The 18,536-nt window shown below is 32.9% G+C and overlaps 3 protein-coding genes and 1 long non-coding RNA gene across 7 annotated transcripts in view; 1 reads left to right on the forward strand and 3 right to left on the reverse strand.

Moving 5' to 3' along the window:
* LOC147408300 (uncharacterized) overlaps positions 1–6,949 on the reverse strand; it is an 84,539-nt gene extending 77,590 nt beyond the window's left edge. For 2 of the 4 annotated variants that reach the window (XR_015177039.1, XM_086437227.1), the window contains exon 1: positions 4,549–6,949. Coding sequence is in view for 3 of the 4 variants with exons in the window: in XM_086437227.1 (XP_086293353.1) it covers positions 4,558–6,822 (2,265 nt within the window). In the remaining variant the exon portion in view is untranslated. Of the gene's footprint in view, positions 1–1,596; positions 2,783–2,883; positions 3,123–4,548 lie in introns of those variants that run through there. The other 2 variants (XM_086437228.1, XM_086437229.1) reach the window with 2 other exon arrangements.
* Positions 1–18,536, reverse strand: part of LOC147408304 (uncharacterized) — a 109,453-nt gene that overhangs the window by 38,133 nt on the left and 52,784 nt on the right. The gene's annotated exons all lie outside the window — the stretch shown is intronic.
* On the forward strand, positions 9,791–12,177 carry LOC147408305 (uncharacterized). Its single transcript, XR_015175830.1, has 2 exons — positions 9,791–10,371; positions 11,891–12,177. It is a non-coding gene; the product is annotated as an uncharacterized LOC147408305 (long non-coding RNA).
* Positions 16,755–18,536, reverse strand: part of LOC147408306 (uncharacterized) — a 41,587-nt gene continuing 39,805 nt past the window's right edge. The window contains exon 4 of the transcript XR_015177037.1: positions 16,755–16,907. The gene's annotated coding sequence lies outside the window, so the exon portion shown is untranslated. The remainder of the gene's footprint in view (positions 16,908–18,536) is intronic.

Raw genomic sequence — 18,536 nt, forward strand, 5'->3', positions numbered from 1 at the left:
TTTGTAAGGTATAAGTGTTCCCTCCAATTATAGTTTTTGGGGGTCCACATTAGCCTAATTTATTTTCTTTTTTCTTCACCCCCTTCAATGTAATTGTCTTTTCTCTCATCCCCCTTTGTAGTACTTTTGAGAGTTTAGTTCCTAAATCTATATGTTATCTCAGAGTACTTATTCAGTTCCTTAAAAAGGTACTTCAGCTCTAATTCATTCTCAAAATAGTTCTAGTCTTCTATTTATTCATAGATTATTATTTTTTTACTCTCAACGATCAATTTTGTTAGTTTAGTAGCTATTTTTTAAGAGTTTTGATAACACTCCCGACATGGCATACTCAAAATACTCTCTTGCCCTGGCATGTGCTAGAACCATAGATTTTATGTCTTGGGATACACATCTGCACTTCCCCATAAATATGTACAGTAAATCTTAAGGACGAGATGTATGGTTCTCGCACATGCCACATCAGGCGAGTATTTTGAGTATGCCACAAGAGTCAGTAAATCATTACTCTCTTTTTAAGGTTCAATAACCAAATTGAATTTACTACTTTTGGGCATTCATTGACGACACATGTCTTTGAAAGTAGACCCAGAAGGAGGGTATATAAGGAATGATGAATGTAACAGTACAAAATAAATATTCACGAAATTGGATATCTGATCATTTTTATAGATATTAAAAGTAATATTATTTTATTTTTACTCTCATGATGCCAAAGAATGAATTTGAGAAGAAAAAACAACAAACATAAACCTGAGATAAAATACACTTGCATATGGTTAGAATAATCACATACTATTTATTTGATGAAATGTCTCTTACATTATAAGGTAATTAATAAGTGTGAACCCTTCATTCCATTTCATTTGCATGATTTATCGTTTATATATGACAACGAAACTACCATTTTTTGACCAAAACAAAAAATGAAATAGAACAAATGAAGTTGCTATAGATGAGGGTACATAGATTATTTTCTTCTTTTAAAGCTAGTAATGAAAAATTAATTTAAATATTTAGGATAGCTAAGTTTTTTTTCTTTTTTTTTAAATTAAAAAAAATAGAAAGCCTTATATTAATTAACTCTTATTTCTTCTCTAGATGAGTTGGTTTATTTACACAGTCAAAATCATATTGAGAGATTGCAGAAAGCCAAAAATTTGCAGATTAGTCATTTCACCTTATTTGTTGCACATAATCACAAACTTTCTCGAGTTTTTGTAAAATATAGAAAAAAGGTGAAATCTTAGATGAAAAATTGACGGTAATAAAATAATTGACAATTAATAAAGAAACGTCAAATTTCACAAAATAATAGGTGATTTTTTTCTCACTCCTTTTTAAAAGTATTTCATTTTTTTTGGAGTTGGCTCGTGTCCATTAATTGTTTAATCCAAACTTGGTTAACTATTTAAGTGATATAATGAAAATGCAAACCATATCGTTTAATCTGCTCAGACTTTCTAATTTGTTCTCAAAATAGCAAGTCTTAAATACTTCCGCTGGTCAAATAGATTTACGATACGATACAAATAAAAATAGTTGATTTTTTATTTTTTTTTTAAATAATGGTATTGATAACTTGAGACTTGCAAGAATTGAATACAAGAATCAGTAGAATTCTAATCTTTACTATTAATTTAGAGTTTTTTTAGTTATCCTTTTATGGCCAAGCGTAATTCTTTTTCTAGCAATTTTCCAATCAAATGATTTTCCAATGGCTTACAATTAAACATGTCTTAGTAAAATATTTATTGTTTGTTCTTGACAAAATATTATATATAACTGAATAACTCTATTGAGCTTTTGTTCCTACTCGATACATTTTCGAGATGGCCCAAGTTGATGAGTTGACTCCATGATCTAGCAAATTGACATAACGAGTTGATTTGATATAGTTTTAGTACCAAGTCACCTCAAGATCCAATTGAGTCGAGACAGCTCGATTGATTTTTTAGTCAATCCACAAATTCTGAAAATAACTCAGTTGAGTTTTGAGTAAATATTTTCTAATAAACGTAAAATATATTATATAATTGTAATTTAACTTTTATTTATAATAATTATAGGTTAATAAGCCATTAATTACAAATTTGATCCGATAATCTTCAAATACATAAAACAAATTATTTAAAAAACAAATAAAAACTCTTTTCATTTAAAAAATATATTGAATTGTAGTCATTTTATTTAGTTTGAACCCGACCAAAGTCAAGCCCGAGTACATTAATAGGTTGGGCGAAGACTTAGTTGACTAAGGCCCAATAGGGGTATAGAGTAGGATTAGGTAGAGCCCGCCTTTTTAGGGTTGGGTTGGGAGTCAATTGAACCCGTCCAGAACCAGCTCATTACGGCTCTAAATGACTTGACCGAATGTACATACTTATAATCGTGATTTTTAAAATTCATGCAACTCTGGCAACTCAAACTCGATCTCGACCGACTGACATGGATGCTACCACAGATAACTCATCCGATATTTTTGGAAATATTGGAGCTGTGGAGTAGGAAATGGGTCCCACAATAAGTTCAATGCCCACTTTTTCAACTACTAAAATTGTAAAATGAAACTCACCAATCTTCTTTAGATCACCATATCCCCCTCCCCATTTCACATGTTTCTATAGAAACAAATTGGCTTTCTATCAATTCACAAAGAGCAAAGAATATTTCTTTTCCAAATATAGTAGTTGAGCATGCTTACCCAATGGCCACTAACTCATTTGTTCATTAGAGATCCAAATCTTTCTTAAGAGGACTTGATCCATATCATTTCTGCTACCTACAAATTATAGAAGTTCAATATTATCGACAAAAACCTACCAAAGAATGTGATACTTGTAAAAAAAATTCATTTCATAATAAAAAAATTTTGATTTTGTGGAGAGTTTCCTCATTCTATTTGACAATGGAAAAACGTAAAAAATTAAGTATCCATTATGTTTCTCATTTACATACAAATTAAGAACTATACTTCACTTGAGACCGTAAAAACTAAAAGCATGGTATCTAAGTACTTTTACAAGGCAAACACCGAAATTTTGATGGGCAACAAATCACTCATGACAACCTCTCTAAATACACAAAGAAGGAAACGACGTCAGATCACTAAACCAATAAACCTGCAAAAGCCGAGTATTAAATCCACACAACGAGTTTGAAAAAAATAAACAAACAAACCAAGATTTTGCTCAAACACCTGCTCAACTGATCTGAATAACATAAAATTCAATAACAAATGAAAACCTTACCAGATTGAGTGAAATTACAACGATCATCATAAAAGTGGTCAAACGATGGAAAAAGTAGAAACACCCAAAACTAAAACTCCACAATTAAAAATACCAAAAACCCATATCTTGAAGTAAATTAGTGATTGATACGGCCATTTAACTTCTAATGCCATTAAAATAAGTAGTGAACAAAGATTATGTCATCAATAAAGGCTTCCTTTTTTTTTTCCGTGTTGTTTTCCACCCATGGGGTGATATGTTATGGCAGTGTGCGTCAACAACTTTCCCAACAGGACCACATAGCATCACTTCCGCTTCCAACTCTTTATAGAGCCACTGATCTCAAGTTGAAAAAATAAGTTTGGCTAGTCGAAAAAAATAGAGTTTAGTACCCATTACTACATTAGGAGCTTTGCCATAAAATTATACAACCTTTACACAAGAAGGTTGGAAAAAATAACTAAAAAGAACACAGAAAATAAACATTTCTATTCAAGGACCAGAATTATCCGCCATTTTGTGAAATCTTTAATTCATTCATTAGGAACAACGGTAACTAGTAATATGTTATTCGTTTTAGTATGTACTTAAGGTGTTTGATGAACTTAGGTTTCATAAAAGCCTGAAATTCATTCATATGGATATGCCACAATTTCGGTTTAGACTTTGATGTTGGACATGCTTAGATTGGAAGATAGGAACAAGTTATAGACAAAGGATGCTAGTATTATATAATGAAGTAGGTTGAATGATGTAATTAGGGATAGGTAGGTTTAACAGTTGAGGTTGCTGGTTATCAAAAAAAAAAAAACAGTTGAGGTTGCTAGATTTTAATGGGTTTCATGATATTAAAGGATTATGAAATGGAGTTCGGCTATATGATGCTGGAGCAGGGCACATATATCTAGCGCTCAAAATCAGATTTATCCATATTCTTTTGGACATCTTAGTCCATACCACTTTCAGTTCAATCTGAAGTCCACCACACCAGTCCAAAAAGACCTAAGGTCTAGTCTAGACTGATATCATGATTCATGATAGGATGTGGCAGTTTTTTACACCGGCTGTAAACTTGACACAAACCTCATTCATTATCAGAAATTTTTTGGGCCAAAAATGCAGTGCAAAGGAAACAACATGTGGAGAAAACACAAAAGTAAGATGATTGAGATACTAACACACTTACGCCTTAAAACATTATCATGGAAATCATTATCATCGTGAACAAAAAAATTCTAGCAGAAATAACATAAAATTCAAACATTTACTCCTTAAAATGACTTGCAAAGTACTACCTCAACATTGAGTCTCTTACCTTTTTAGTTTAGCCCTCTAGCAAGAACTTACGAAGTATCTCCATATGCTCTTGATCTGATCCATCCCTTACAAGCAAATTCACCACCATAGCCATGGTGTCTGCATTTGCTGAGAAGCCCCTCTCAACCATTTCATTGAGAAAATGTGTTGCCTTAGGGATAGCATTATTTTGGATCAATCCTTGAACCATGATATTGAATGTAACATCATCTGGAATAGAGCCCTTCTTTTCCATTGCCAGGAACAAATCTTCAGCTTCTTTCAACATTCCTCCCTTAAGAAAACCGTTGAGCATTGTGGTATATGTTATAGTGTTGGGTTGAAGATCTTTGGTTGAAAGATTGCAAAAGAATTCCTTTGCCGCATTTATGTTCCCAGTTTTGCATAAATTATCAATAATGATGGTGCAAGTTACAATATTAGCTTTCAATCCATTGTTTTCCATCTCATTAAATAGTTTCATTGCTTCGGAAAGGTAATTGTTTGTCCACAAACCATCCAACAATGTATTGCATGTGAAGATATCCGGAATTTGGCCGTGAGTTTGCATCTCATTGAAAAGCTCTTGAGCTTCCACAACTCTCCCAACCTTGCATAACCCATCCATAAGTGTGCTGTAGGTAATTGTGTTGGGAGTCAATCCCTTGCGATGCATATCTTCACAAAGTTGCTTGGCCTCGTCCAATTTCCTATCCTTGCAATAGCCATTGATCAAAATGTTATAGCTATAAACATCAGGTTCATGACCACTACTCACCATTGAATCAAAAACATATTTTGCCTCTGTCATATGGCCTTGCAGACAATATCCATCCATCATCGTACTGTACGTGACTATGTCGGGCTTTTCGTCTCTTTGAATCATCCATTCCAATAGTTGATGTGCTTCTTTGGCCTTCCCTTCTTTGCAAAGAGCATCCACTAGTATACTCATTATGAATACATTCGGGGAGATGTTGCGATCTAGCATTTCATTGAATAACCTTGTTGCTTCTTTCCCTTGACCTGAACTGTATAGTCCATGAATCAAAGAGCTGTATGTGGCAACATTGGGCTCAACACCTCTTTGAGACATTATTTCTAATACATCAAGTGCTTCTTTAGTCCTCCCATCTTTGCAAAGACCATCTATCAGAATGTTGAAGGTTACTACATTAGGTATGACTCCACCGTTCACCATGTCATTGAAAAAGCTTGCAGCTTCTGTCCACCGACCAAAACTGCATAGACCACGAATTAAAGAGTTGTATGTGGTAACATTGGGCTCAACACCTTTTTGAGACATTATTTCTAATACATTGAGTGCTTCCTTAGTCCTCCCATCTTTGCAAAGACCATCTATCAGAATGTTGAAGGTTACTACATTAGGCATGACTCCACTGTTCACCATGCCATCGAAAAAGCTTGCAGCCTCTGTCCACCGACCAAAACTGCATAGACCATGAATTAAAGAGCTATAAGTGACGACATTTGGCATGATGTCTTTGTCAATCATTTCTTGAAAGAGGTTCAGAGCATCATTTACCCGGCTCTCCTTACAAAGTCTGTCAACAATAGTACTATACATGAATTTATCAGGCTTCCATTTTCCTTTCTCCATCCCTCGGATTAACCTAAGAGCCCCATTAACATTCCCACTCTTGCAAAGTCCATTAACTATCGAACGATATGTAATTTCATCGTATGGATACCCATTCTCCACTATTTTGTTAAACAACTCTATCCCTTGAGTTACTTTATCCTCCTTAAAGAAACCCTTAAGCAAAGTAGTCAAAGTTACGCAATTTGGTTCGAACCCACGTTTGAGAATGTTTCCAAAAAAAGCAAAACTGATATCCATCCGACCCAAGTTGCAGTAACAATTTATCAATATGTTAAATGTAAAAAAATCAGGTTGGATTTCTACACAATTATTCATCATATTGGTAAACATAGATAACACAGTAGAATACTGTTTCATCTTGGAGATGGCTCCAAACAATTGATTAAAAGGGAGAATGGAAGGCATGGGTCGCATTTGAACCAAACGATCGAACAAACCCAATGCCTCATCAAACCCTAGGGTTCCAGTTTTACACTTCTCTCTTACTATATTTTCCAAATGGGACTTAATCTTGTAGGGATTTGAGTGTGGTGGTTTTGTAGAATACAACGAGGGAGAAACAGAGAGTGTACCAACCTTTTGATGAATCAAAATGGCAATAACATGTCTTGACCATTTCATGACTGAATCTCTTCGTAACATCATCCTTACAAAATCGGAAACACACATTGAAAAAAATAAAATAATAGATACTTACGTTTTAATCCTTGACCATTTTCTAACAATTATGATCCTGCGTATCCCGAAGCAAATTACCTACGATTCTGTGATGAGGCATGGGGGTGCGTCAAAAAATTATTATTCTTTCAATAATGTTCAGTGGGTACCTATCGATCATACGTACAAAAATTCAGTAATACTGATTATCACAAAAAATAAAAGATTTGGTACTCTAGTATACTGAGTACAAATATTTATATGAGAAAATTTTATTCAATAGATACCTATCGATTCAACAAAAACATGCTCAGTCAGAAGCTATTACAAAACACAAAAGAAGATATATGGAAAGAATGTGAGAGAGAGTTGTGGAGAAGAAGAAGAAGTAGTGTGTTTGATCAGTGAATTTTAAGTAAACAATTGTAGCATTTTCTTTAGGGTTAATGGGGTAGATGAGAAAAGATAATAAAATTGAGGGGATAATTATTAGAATAGTAGTAGAGGAAAGACAATATAGCTAGGGGAGTATTCTTAGAAAGAAAGGTAATAAAAGAACAATAAAATTTAAAATTATCTTCGAGATTTATGGTGAAATTAAATTTTAACTCCTCTTTATGTGGGATAATAAAAGCAATGGGATTCACCGTTATCTTTTATTATATAGATTTTATAAAATAAGTTGGATTAAAAGATGTTGAAGTATCCTAAAAAAAGAAAACGAAAAACTAACTTATTACAAATTATATAATGAGAGATTAAGATTGAAAATGGATTTTTGTAATTTTAAATAAATTAACTAATGTAGTTATAAGAGTCATGCTCTTCAATTGCAGTTATATATATAGATATTTTTAATAATTATTGTTTGTAGGGGAATTTTTTATAAAAAAATTTAGGGTCAATAACCTTGTTTATGTTATCTTATTGTGTTTTAATGCCTCCTATCTACCAACTAACCATAGATAAGGATTAGTTGCCGTAAAATAAATATTATAAAGAGAGACTAATTTATTGAAGATTTTGTATTGTATAACAATAAATCCCTCAACGTGATATGTTTCCAATTTTTTATTGCAGGCAAGAAATATTAAAAGATAAATGTTTTTTAACTTTTGTCTCATAAACAAAAAAATATATAATAATAATAATAACAATAAAATAAAATATCTGATTAAATTTTTTAGAAAATCATGATCTCTGTCTGATATTAAATTAGGTTTGTAAACATAAACTGATATGAAGTGAATATATATTTTTCTGTTTGCTAGGCATACAAAGTGAATGTATATATAAGTGCAATGAAATCTTTAACTAGAACCCATTAATATTAAGTCATAGGTTTCCTTACCAAAGAAGTTTATACATTATGTTTCACCACCCTCTGATTAAAACAATAATGTATAAACAAGAAGTTTATACATTATTGTTTCTTGTTTATACATTATTGTTTTTATCGGAGGGTGAAACATAATGTATAAACTTCTCAAAAATATCAAGTTCATCGGTCAAAAATAGACATACAAACCATAAAACCAAACCAACCCGAATCAAACCAAGCTAAGGTCGGTGTGGTTCGGTTCTATGGATTGGCAATATCTTAAAAACCTAATTGAATTAATATGCTTTTAATATAAATAAATTGATATGAATATGAACTCTTATAATGAGTCATTTATCTATCCATTAATAATAAAAAATCATGTATACATTAAAAAAAAAAAGATCAATAGTTTTTTCATCAATTCAAGAAAGTCACTAATCTATCTATAAAAAAATATCCAATTTATCCATAAAAAAATGGGTATAGTTTATTAAATAGATTAATAAAATTGGAAAAATAGAACAAACACGCATTGACATTTTTTTTTATACGTATGGTTCAATCTCTTGACTATTTTCTAACAATTATGATCCTGTGTATCCCGAAATAAATAACCTACGATTCTGTGATGAGGTGAAAGGGTGTGTAAAAAAAATTATTGTTCTTTCAATAATGTTCGGTGGGTACCTATCAATCATATGGACAAAGATTCACAAAAAAATTAAAAGATTCGGTACTCTAGTATACTAAGTACAAATAATTATATGAGAAATTTTTTCAATAGAGACCTACCCATTCAACGAAAACATGTTCAGTTAGAAGCTATCGAAAATAATATGTCAAAAATCTTCAAATCCTTTGATCTAAAATTATCGTGTAGAAGGTTTTAATAGTGGTTTTTCACTTTCATTGGGGATTAGATGAAAAATAAAATAAAAAAACTAATCTTCATTAATTCAACTTCTTACAAAACACAAAAGAAGATGTATGGAAAGAAAGAGAGAGAGAGAGAGAGTGTGTGTAACACCCTGAATTTTTAATTCGTATCTCGAGGAAAAAATAAATAGTGGAATTTTAAGAAAATCTTGAAAGTGGGACTTAGGGTAAAACTGTAGGAGCTTGTTCTGATCATTTTTAATGAAATCTGACCTCACCATTAGATTCAAAATGATCGAAATACATAGTTTAGCCTGTAAACAACCTCAAATGCGAGTCCGAATATAAAAGTTGCAAAATCCTCGATTACCGAATCGGACCAGGTTAAAACAGTGACTTTTTGTTAGAGAAATAATTTTAAAATTTGATCATACCATTGGGTTCATAACAAAAAATTATTCAACATGGACTATTTATTTGTCATTTTTGGAGACCAGAAAGTTGAATTATCGTCAAAAACGAAAACGACATCAAGTTTAGGGGTCATCTTAGGCAAAAAATGTAAATTTTTGATGGAGACATAATTTATAGAAATTGACTATACCATTAGATCCGGAACGAAAAATTAGGCGAAATAGAGTATTCATTTGTCAGTTTTGGAGTCCGGATGATCAAGTTATCATCGATCGAAACAATTGATAAAATACCGAATTCGTCCCACATTTTATTTAAATAATATTTTTAATTTTTTTTTTAATCTCATCTTCCCCAACTCGTCATTTCAGCCGCGACATATACAACGAAAAATTCATTTTTTTCTTCAAACTTCCACCTCAGATCTCGTGCAAACGGCTCGTCGTCGACGATCGCCGTAGAAGGAAAAAAGATCCGCAGCCTCGACATCTACAAAACCCACCCAACCTTTCTTCATTTCACTTTTTATTTCATCCAATATCGTCAAAAATCAGCCGTATTTGGATACGGAAATTTCGAAATTTTGACCTCGGATTTCGTCCGTTTCGGGGTCAAATCGTCTTTCGACGCAGAAGGGAGAAACGTCCGTAACCTCATTCTCTACATAACCCAACCAAATTCCTTTCGTTTTCTCGTTTTTTTCACCCCGTAAAAAAAATCAGCCGTATTTTTATACGGAGATTTTCGTAACTTCGACCTCGGTTTTCATCGATTTCGGGGTCAAACCGTCTTTCGCTGTAGAAGGGAGAAGAGGCGAGCACATCGAGATCTTTGAAACCACCGGATCGGTTTCGAAAATCAGCGTCTTCGAAGTTCGGTCCATCTCGATTTCCGTGTCAATCACCTCAATTTCCGCGCACACGCTTTGATCCTATTGCGTAGACATAGTAAGGAACTCTCAATTTCTATTAGTAATCGTACATTGTGAAAATTGCATTTAGGATTTTATTGAAAAAAAATTTAGATGTATTTCCGAAATGTAGAATTCTTTTGTTATTTCAAAAATTCACGCCAGAAATTGCATGATTGATATGTTTAATTGTATTTTTAACAAATTATACGTGGGTAGAATATTTTAACGGGTTATTTTCATAAATTGGGTCTTGTGCATTGCTCGGACCCCGTTTTGATATGAAATTTGTATTTTTTTCAATATTATTGATAAAAATAAATTCTTTAGTTGGAAAATGTGATTTAATATTCAATGAACTCATATTGAGTTGATGAATATCAGAAAATGGATGTTTTATTGAAGAGATTGAAAATTGTAAAAAAATCGAAAAGAGGGAAAAAAGGTATGAAACGGTAAAATGTCAGAGTCATACCCGAGGGGTGATGTTTGCATTTTACGTTGTTGTATTGTTTGCAGGTTGGTGAACAGATATCCAGGGATAATATTACTGGTTGCATGTTTATTTACTTTCTGTTAGCGCGAGGCGCTTTTTACGTTTCTGTTATGTTATTTATTTTAGGCCGGGTGACCACACTTGCATGGTAGGAAACTGGATATCTATTCTCAACATTGTATTGTTAATTTCTCTTTTGTTTTCAAATGAAAATAATATACATATGTAGCTATTTTGTGAAATGTTAAAGAGTTTGTGAATGCTTGAAAGGATAGTGCGTCATATCATCCGGAGTGGTGTACTATCCTGGGATGTACGGTAGGGACCACCAAGCTCATACGTGGTATGGGACGCGTATGAGAGTGGAGTCACAACTGGAATCCGGGTTTATTCCTCTCTATCTTCACCAGTGAACTTGTAATGTAAAGGTGGTCGTATACGAATGATTTGTATATTTGGGAATCACATGTACGCCTGATAGGCATAGACGAAGATGATTGGTCAGTGATCACTAACAATCTATAGTAGTCGAACGTTTTGACACATCGAAAAGAGACCCATTGCTTACGGTCACGTCAAACGGCCAGCCTGAGCCGGATAAATGGTCAACCAAGCGTGGTAAACAACGACCAGCCACAAAATCAGGAACTAAAAGCCAGAGAAGAATTGTAACATCATGTCCCGACTGGGAGCGATCCAGTCGTGAATCCCAACTCTCTAATTCCAATACTCCACCATTGTGTATTATGTATCTGTTGCTTATTTTGATATATAAAATGAAATGCATGTTTAATGTTTCCATTTGATCAATTAGATTTGTATAAAAAGAGAATGTTATAGTGAGTAATGTTGATTGATGTAATGTCAGTTTTAAAATGTCTAGTTGCTCATCCCTGGCTATATGTACCAGTTAATCGTAGTTTTCTTCTGTAAAACTTTGTTTATTTTAAAATGATTCAGTATGTTTATTCGTTCATGTTAGGAGAGGTTATTGGCAGAAATTATTGCTTCCTTACTGGGTAACCATTGTTACTCACCCTTTCCTTCTCCATGTTTTTAGTTTCAGATCTGAAGCTTGACGAGGCAGGTATAGAGCATGAGTGAGAATCATCTGGTGGGTCAGATAGACAGCCAGAGTTCGTCACTTGGTGAGTATTGGGGATACATCCCTCTAGTGGTGTTAGTTTGTCTAGGTAATATTATAGATTCTGTTCTGAGCGTTAGGACTTTTGTTAGAGTGAGGAATCTCTATATAATCCTGTATATAAGTTTTCTTCTTCCGCACTCTGATATTTCGTTCGTTATTAGACGTATATAGGCTTCCGCTAGTATTATATTTTATTTGTTTATATGCAGGATTGTATGTCGTTTATCAGGTGCAGGTTAAACGTCTTTGAATGCTAACATAAATAGAGGAGACCATGCCGAAATTTCGATGTATCACCTAGTACCTCGAGTTTTGACATGGGGATTTGTGTTAGCGTTCGGCGGGGCGCCACAAAGAGAGAGAGAGAGAGAGTTGAGGAGAAGAAAAAGAAGTAGTGTGTTTGATAAGTGGATTTTAAGTAAACAACGGTAGCATTTTCTTCCGTAGGTTATGGTGGATGTAAAGAGTACATTTGTAAGGATAAAATTATTATTTATGGTGGATATTATTTGGTAGATGAATATTATGGGGTAAAGAGTATATTCGATAGGTTATGGAGTTATCATTTATGTTTTGACATTAAGTGGGCATGTTGAGCATTTTAGGTTTGTGCAAATAACATCACCCTTTTATAACTCATACTTTGTGTCGTCTTGATTACCATGATACCAAGTAGACTTGTAGAAGTTTAATTATATTACATAAGATAAATCATTTAGCTCAATTTATAATTACTACAATTTACTTATGCCATCACCATGGACATCCTTAACACAGGGTAGATGGAAAAAGACAATAAAATTGGATGGATAATCATCTGAGTAGTAATAGAGGAAAAATAATAAAACTAGAGGAGTATTCTTGGAAAGGAAGATAATGGAAGAATAATAAAATTTAAAATTACCCTCGAGATTCGTAATAAAATTACATTTCAATCCCTCTTTTTATGGGATAATAAAAGTAATAGGGTTCACCGTTGTCCTTTATTATATAGATTTTATAAAATAAATTGGATTAAACGATATTGAGTTATCCCAAAAAAAAGAAAAAAAAATCGAAAAACTAACTTATTACAAATTATATAATGAGAAATTAAGATTAAAAATGTATTTTTGTAATTTTAAACAAATTAACTAATGTAGTAAAACTAATGTGTTTTACTGCCTCTTATCTACCAACTAGCCATAGACAAAGATTCTGTTGGATAAAACCAATTGATAAGGGAAGTACACTTGACTGCTACACTGCCCTAGTAAAATGAACGGGAATTACCAATGAAGAAGCAAGATTTTTATCTACATTAAATTTACAAATTAATGAATTTTGATTTTATTTTTATTTTTTTCTGATATTTTGCATTTTGAAAAAAAATATATCAACATTTCACTGTTAAAATAGGTAGTGGCCCGAGGTAAAATAACAAATAATCCTATTTAGTAATTAAAATTAAAATAACTGATTTTATATTTTTGGACATTGTCGACTAGACCTGTCTTTGAAGGGTATACAAGTAAATAATCGTGAAATTGGATATATTATCTAATCATTTTCATAAATATTAAAAGTAATGTTGGTTCAGTAAATTTTTCAAAATGTTTGGCCATTTTTGTAAAACTGTTCATTTTAGAGACCTTTTATTGCCACACCAATTTTTACTATAAGCACCCCAAGATGTGTGCTAATTCTTCTGGACTGTCATGTGAATTGGTGAGTTCTTAATAAAAATTGGTGTGACAATAGAAGGTCTCTCATTTTAATTTGTTTTTCACTCTCATCATGCTTGAATTTGAGGGGGGGGGGGGGGGGGGGGGGGGGAAGCAATTCACATAAGGTAAGAATAATTACACATTATTTATTTGATGTGGTGCGTCTCTCATTATGTGGGAATTAAAAAGTGTGAATCATTCATTCCATTTCATTTGCTTGATTTATTTTTTTATATATCACAACAAAATTGCCATTTTTGGTAATGAAAAAGAACAAATGAAATTGCTATTGTTGAAGACACACATATCGTTTTCTTCTTTAAATAGTAATGAAAAGATAATTTAAATAATTTGGAATTAGCAATTTTTTTAATAGAAAGTGTTATATTATTTAACATTTATTTCTTGTGTATATGAGTTTTTATTTATTTATTTACACATTCAAAATCTATGATTTGATAATGAGAGATTGGAGAAAGCCGAAATTTGTCGATTTTTCGTAATTAAAAAAAAAAAAAAAAAAAGTGAATAGTTAAAACATGTTCAAAATAAGCATAAATAGATCATCGCTAAATTGTACATGATGAAAATCCAGAATCGATAAACAACAATAACAAGCATTGCAGTCGAGAATGTGAAGGTTATCACATTCTCTCCTTCCTTCAAATTCAACATCGGAAAAAGGAAAACTCATCCCAAATCAGATAGCAACACCTCAATATTAATTGTAATAACAAGACTTGTTTACTCGATCTTAAAGTTTATGAATAAGATTCGATGATAATAATAATGTAGAATCTCTTTTATACATAAAATAGAATTTGACCATTTTAATCAATTTTTCCAAAATACATAAATGAATATGTGATTGTCAATCTCATCACTGTTCCACTAGTAGATATACGTCAAGGTTTACCTTTCAAACAAATATCTCACTGGAGAGATTCACGAGGATGTCACTAGGAAATTTAGGGCTACAATACACTATAATTTACTAGGAACTATGGAGAATGGGCCGGGCAATTCATTGGGCCTAAATGTAATTCCAAATTCATCCCTATAATGAAACGGGCTTAGCCCGGTCCAATAACTAAATGGGCTTAATTGTTAAACCCAAACCCAACCCATTGATAGTCCTACTAGGAATAGTGTTGGGTTACTAAAGTGGAGACACCTATAGAAGTGTCATGTGACTGATGTGTATTAATTGATTAGATCAATCATTAAAAAACTAAAGAAACTTTTAAAATTTCATCTGAGACACCCATGTCAGTTGGCACAGAGAACTAAAAGAGTTTCTACAACAGCTCATGCCCAGACTCATCGAACAATTGTCAATTCAAGTTCTAATAATCAAACAAAATGGAGTACAAGGACTTAACGGGAAAATTCCAAATAGTATTAAACAAAAAGAAGGTTGCCCACAAGAGTAAACTGGTATTCCTTTGAAATTTTCAATAGGAATCTGATTAGAAGCATAAGGTAATAAGAAGCAATAATAAATAGATGCAAAAGAAATAAAGAAAGAGAGAGAGAGAGAGAGAGAGAAGTATTGAAATTTACATGAAATTTACAATTTAAAACTTGGGTTTAAAAAACCTCACCTGAGAGTGGGAAGAAGTTGTTGGATCATCACTTCCCTCCTCCTTGACAAATTTGGGGGTCCAACCCAAAATCATTTGGCAATGAGTGGAGAGGCCCAAGAGCTTATAAGGAGAGAGACAAGGCAAGTCAGTGTCTGATGTGAGACGGAACTCAACACACTTTTGCACATGTGGGACAGACGGACTGGACCAAAGCATGTGTAGATATGAACTAAGTGACGTGGAGAGAAGCCCGCTCTGATACCATTATAAATTTGTGTGTCCAACTCAAAACCAATTGGCAATGAGTGGAGAGGCTCAAGAGCTTATAAGGAGGGAGACAAAGCAATGAGTGCCCGATGTGAGACTAAACGCAACACCCCTTTTATTTGGGTTTGATACTAAAAAATGTAATACTTTTTTTTTCTTTAAGAATGAATATTATAAATAAATAGATGGAAAAAGACAGCCAGTTTATGGAATTTTGGCACTAGAGACACCAGTGTTCGAAAAAGGTGTGTACACAGAGGCCTGCCTCAAGGCTTAAGCTTAGCATGCATACTTGTAGCTTCTAGTGGTGGTGTTCTAGAGAGTATTCATTTGATTCGTGATGGAATATTTTGTCTCCATGTATTGTGGTTGAGGTTGCTGAATTAAGTCCCTACACAACTTTTCTTTAATGTTTTATCCACTTTTACCATTTTCTTTCATTATTAATAGAACCTGATATGGAACCAAGTATCTTATATACATTAGTTGTGTTCTCTAACTAGGTTCTCGAAGTGTTAGATATCATTTTCTCTTCCTCCTTAAATAATTCTTAAATCATTGCATTTCCATTGTATCTTCCTTGCTCCCATTTTCATTCATGAATCCTACATTATTAGATGTTGTAGACAAGTGGTATATTTTTCTTTCAATTTTAGTAGAGAAAGAATCCCATAATTATCTCATTAATAATGTTTTTAATGGTGTTAAACAATTTCATCATGTCCAACAATATTTGATATAATAACTTTTCAAAATATCTTATGATGAGGAATGGGTTAGTGCATATGATTTCAGATCAAAAGATCATGGGTTGGACTCTACAGCAGCTAGTTCTGTTTAACAAATTCACAGCTATCCTCAAATGTATATAGACACATCAACGAAACATCTTTGTAGTTGAATTGAATTATATAGATAACAGCTCCATGAAAATAAAAATTATAATCACAACTGAAAGAATAAATGTAACTTAAAACTGAAACAAGGACGAGTTTGTAGCAAGAAAGATTCGAATCAGGAAAACCTACATTAAAATATATAATAAACCATACTAAACTATCAACATGTAATAAACTAAGCTACCAACATGTAGAAAAATTTTACCATAGTGTTGCCCTAGCTTTGCGACAATAATCCACTCTACAATATACAAATTATTAAAGTCCATGGACCTAACTCAACCTCAAAACAATGGTTATGAACGAGGGTTGCCTTCTCCTTATATACCACACGGATTGGGCTCCCACAGGTGATGTGGGACCATCGTTCTAACACAAATATTACAAACTAACCTTCTTCTTCTTCACTCCATTTTTTAGCTTGTTTGGATATCAAAGTTCAAGAGAGAGCAGAATTTGAATATTTATTAACCTGAAATCAATAAATTTTGATTAATAGAATTTACGATTGATAGAATTCACATAAATTTAAATTACAAAAATAACTCTTAGTACTTGGTAGAAATATTTGCTCAGAAAAAATATATCTCATCAAAGATACATTTACATGCATATAAAAATTACAACAACACTCCTCATCAAAGGGATATTTTTGTAAATTCATATACATGTTTTTGTAATTTGAATAGTTTTTTTAATGAGGCCAAATAACTTAAAACTTTTCCACATTTTATTTTAACAAGAAGTCGTTCCAAAACTTTTATATTGCAAATCAACCAAACACGAAGTATGGTTTCACAAGAGATCTCCCGGTAGCTACCAAGCAATTATAAAATTTTCATTGCAAAACATTTGCATTTGCAGCTGCAACCAAGCGGGGCCTTAGCTTCCTTTTTTAACTTCAACCCCACACCGGCCCATATACACACCTAAAGTTAAGACTGTTTCTTAAAACTAGGTTCGTGACCGCTCCTCTGAGCCTGAACTACTGCTCATTACTAGACTCCAATGAAAGGGTGTGAGTAGGGGTGTTAATTGAGCCCGTTGGCCGCCCGATAAACAAGGGTTAGGACCTCCATATCAAACCTGCGAGGATGGATACAGACTCAATAATTTTCAGCCCATCAATTCGGGTTGGATCGTAGCCTAATAGTGCCCAACCAGGCCAGATCTAGCCCTCTATTATATATTTTGTAAATATTAATAAAATAGTTAATTAGTAGATAAATATTTTTCTAATACAAGTAAAATATATTACATAATTGTAATTTAACTTTTATTAATAATAATTATATGTTAATAAGTCATTAATTACAAATTCCATCGGATAATCTTCAAATACATAAAAAAAATTATTAAAAGAAACTCTTTTCATTTAAAAAAAATACATTGAATTCTAGTCATTTTATTTAGTTTGAACCTTACCTAAGTTAAGCCCAAGCCCATTAAGGTTGGGCTACAACTTAATTGCATTAGGCCCAATAGGGGTATAGAGTAGGATTAGGTAGGTCCCGCCTACTTAGGGTGGGTTGGGACTCAATTGAACCAGCTCATCACTTTGATCATACTTTCAGAATGTCATACTAGTCATTAGGGGTGCAACTTAATTTGGTTCAAATCGAGAATCGAACCAAATTGTAGAATTTGGATTGGTTTGATTCGATTTAAATTTATACCGATTTGGTTTCGGGTCTAAAAACTGAAGAACTGATGAATTTGGTTCGATTCTCAGTTCAGACAATATAAAAAACCGAATCAATATTTATTTAAAATAAAATATTAAACATATAATTGATTTTTAAGTTTTTTACAAAAAATCAAAACCACGAAACCCTATTGTCCCTGTTCGACTGTTCCCTCTACTCTCTCTCTCTCTCTCTCTCTCTCCTCCTCCTCTTGCAAACTTGTAGTTCTAGTGTACGTGCGGTTGCGGGCTTAACTCCTACAACTGGCGGTCGTCCCTCTCTCTCTCTCTCTCTCTCTTGACATTATATGCAACAATGCAATATGGATGTGGGCTACAACTCAACTCCGGCGGCTGGCAATGAATCTCTCTCTCTCTCTCCATTACTTTTGGCCCACAGTGATACACTGAATCACG

The sequence above is a fragment of the Akebia trifoliata genome, chromosome 3 (assembly GCF_017979445.1).
Source record: "Akebia trifoliata isolate Shusen 1 chromosome 3, ASM1797944v1, whole genome shotgun sequence".
In the NCBI taxonomy this organism is placed as follows: Eukaryota; Viridiplantae; Streptophyta; class Magnoliopsida; order Ranunculales; family Lardizabalaceae; genus Akebia; species Akebia trifoliata.